We start from the raw sequence: 2,721 nt of genomic DNA, 5'->3' as shown, positions 1-2,721 counted from the left end.
TTCTTCTTCTTCTTCTTCTTCTTCTTCTTCTTCTTCTTCTTCTTCTTCTTCTTCTTCTTCTTCTTCTTCTTTCCATGTTACAATCAAACGTTTATAAAGTAAATAAAGTACGCGTGTAAGTGTGTGATGTGTGTTTGTCTTCGTATTTGCATGTGAGAAAAAAAATATGAGAGGTTGCTCTTCGTAGTTTTGTGTGAATAAGTGGACATTACGATGTGGAATTTTTTAAGTTACGGTAGCAAAGATTTTGAGAACAATAAAGCGATTAGACCTTTTGTCGATACTTTTAATACATTGTAATATGTATTTGTACAACAACAAATAAATAATGAAAACAGACAATCTCTTCAAAAACTACAAGCATGTACATTGTTTCACATTATGTTCTTTTGACAGTCTTCAGAAGAGCAGCTTAACAACAAAAGGGATGACATTTTTAAAAACCAAGAATCATCCTAACAGTGTGTAGCCAGTGGATAATAACATAAAGGTAAAGGATTATCTACAGTCATCATTCAAATTCATTATTAAAGCCTTTCACCCCCGGCAGGATATAGGCCACATACCAGCTCCTACAACTTGTCTCTGTCCTGGGACATTCTTCCCAGCTCGTCCCAAGTGGGCTTCATCTCTCTCATGTCTCTTTCCACACATCTCCTCCATGAAAAGTCATCATTACACTTCCTTAAATATGTCACGTTACTTAACGACAAGACTTAAAGAAATGTTATTGGATTTGCTCTTCCCTTGGGAAATATCAATTATTTGGGAACATCCTGCATTCCTTCAAGCTTCCTCATCACTTGTTGTATAATAAGCACTAGAACTAGAGTAGTTACTGTTGCGAAAGCGTTGGTTTGCTTCCAATATGAAATAATGGTTATCGGGATCGAGGCCGCTTGGGCGAGTCGCGGTATTGGCTGCAGTGACATTATCGGCGAAGTGAGGTTGAGAATTGTCGTGGCCTGACCGCCGATGGAAATTTGGGTTTTCTACTTTCAGAAGTCGTTTAGACATGTCTTTATGGCTGGAAGTTTTCAAATCAGATGGGCAAACCCTGTTGTTGTAGTCTGGCTTTTTCTTCCGGAGGGTGGAATCCCGGGAGATATCAGCTGAGCAGTTTGATACGTGGAGCACTGCCCGAGTAGTCTCTGTTTGATTGGATGTAGTCTCGTCTTGAGAAGCAGCTATGGTGCTCTGGGATCGTTCATGTGAACTGTGGCTGCTGTAACTGTCATTCGCACCAGTTGTTTTTGGGTACGTTTGGGTCATATGGCAGTCTGAGTCGAAGCTGGTGGCGGGAGAAATACGAGCAAGGGGACTCCGGCAGTTGGGGGAGAGTGGTGTTGGAACATTCTCTCCCGCCGCGACGACTGAAGGAGTGGGAACAGGAGGTAAGGGGCCGAGTTTGGACAAGATTCGAGCTGTTTCGGGGGTCATTTCGAACGGCTTGACAACTGGGCGCACCCGCAGGCTGCTGCTGAACGAATCACTTCTCTTCTTCGGTTGGACACTCGTCTTTTGAGAACAGGCAGGGTCCTTGAAGCTCTCCGATTTTTTCAGCAGAAAAGCAGGACGTAGGCTGTGTGTTGGTTTTTTAATATTTTCGTAATTTTTTAACGAAGTTCTGCGAGACAACGGATTTTGTTTTGAAACTTTGCCCCCAGTGTTTTCGCTAACAGTTAAACGTTTGGCCAAAAACTGCTGGGGATCTCTTACGGGCTCAAGAATGAAATTGTCCAGCGGTGTGCTCAGATTAGTGTCTTGAGGCAGTAAAGATGCAATCTGCAAAGGGACGTTTCTAAAAGGGAAAGACTTGGGTTCGTTCGTATCATTCTTGGAATGCTGTACTGCAGAAGTGTGTTCCTGCTGGAAAATGTAATAATAATTTGCTTCAGTGGCCTTGAGAGAGCTTGTCTCCTCTGATATTTCGTACAAAGAAATCTGACACACGAGTTTCCCAGGCTGTTTAGGAATTTCTGGGACTACTTTGTTGGTCTTCGTTGTTTCAGCACACTGGCAAGGAATGCCCTGTATGGCGACGTTAAGGGCGTTGTGCGACCAAACTGGAGCCTGGCTGTTTTCGGGGCCCTGGAGAGGTTTAGCGGTTCCAAAACCAGATGTCTGATTGCGTCCCAGGCTCCTTAGCTTCTCTTCCTCATACTTCAGCTTCCAGTTTTTGTCTAGAGTTTCGTAAATTCGTTCTTCTTCCTCTTCCTTTGAGCCACCTAAAGTGGCAAATTGCATCGGTTGACAAGCCAAAACAGAAACGCACTGGCTAGCTGATGCAGATGCGGGAATGTTACATGGAACTCTCTCATTATTGGAGGAAGCGAAGTCAAAGCTTCTGGGAGAGCCATGAGCAAGAGAACTTGCGGACGAGACAAAAACTGAAGACTTGGGTTTGGAGGATGCATTCTCCCCGTTTCCACCCGGGACGTGGTGGGGGTATATTTCATCACATCTTGAAGACATGGGCTTTTCTTGATGGCGAAATGGGCTGCTCTTTACCTGTGAAAAAGAAAGCAAAAGAAAGATGCCCACTCCTGTTTGAAAAAGACATGATAGATCTATGACTACTGATTTATTCTTTTTTTTGTTTTTCATCGCCCCCCCCCTTTCCCCCGTGCCCTATTTCCGCCTCTGCCGCTCTCTCTCTCGCTCTCTTTCTCTCTCTCTCTCTCTCTCTCTCTCTCTCTCTCTCTCTATCTCTCTCTCTAT

General features: G+C 44.0%; 1 protein-coding gene across 1 annotated transcript in view; it reads right to left on the bottom strand.

Annotated features, from left to right (window-relative positions):
* Positions 1 to 24: 24 nt before the first annotated feature.
* The window catches only part of LOC106013910, a gene marked incomplete at its 5' end in the record, with an annotated part of 5,933 nt that continues 3,236 nt past the window's right edge, over positions 25 to 2,721 (bottom strand). Inside the window, 1 exon segment of the mRNA XM_013090770.2 lies at positions 25 to 2,511. Within this exon segment, the coding sequence (XP_012946224.1) occupies positions 787 to 2,511 (1,725 nt within the window).

The sequence above is a fragment of the Aplysia californica genome, unplaced genomic scaffold (genome assembly GCF_000002075.1).
Source record: "Aplysia californica isolate F4 #8 unplaced genomic scaffold, AplCal3.0 scaffold01497, whole genome shotgun sequence".
Taxonomy (NCBI): Eukaryota; Metazoa; Mollusca; class Gastropoda; order Aplysiida; family Aplysiidae; genus Aplysia; species Aplysia californica.
Note: the sequence above shows the minus strand (reverse complement) of the source record. Positions and strands in the feature narration are given on the sequence as shown.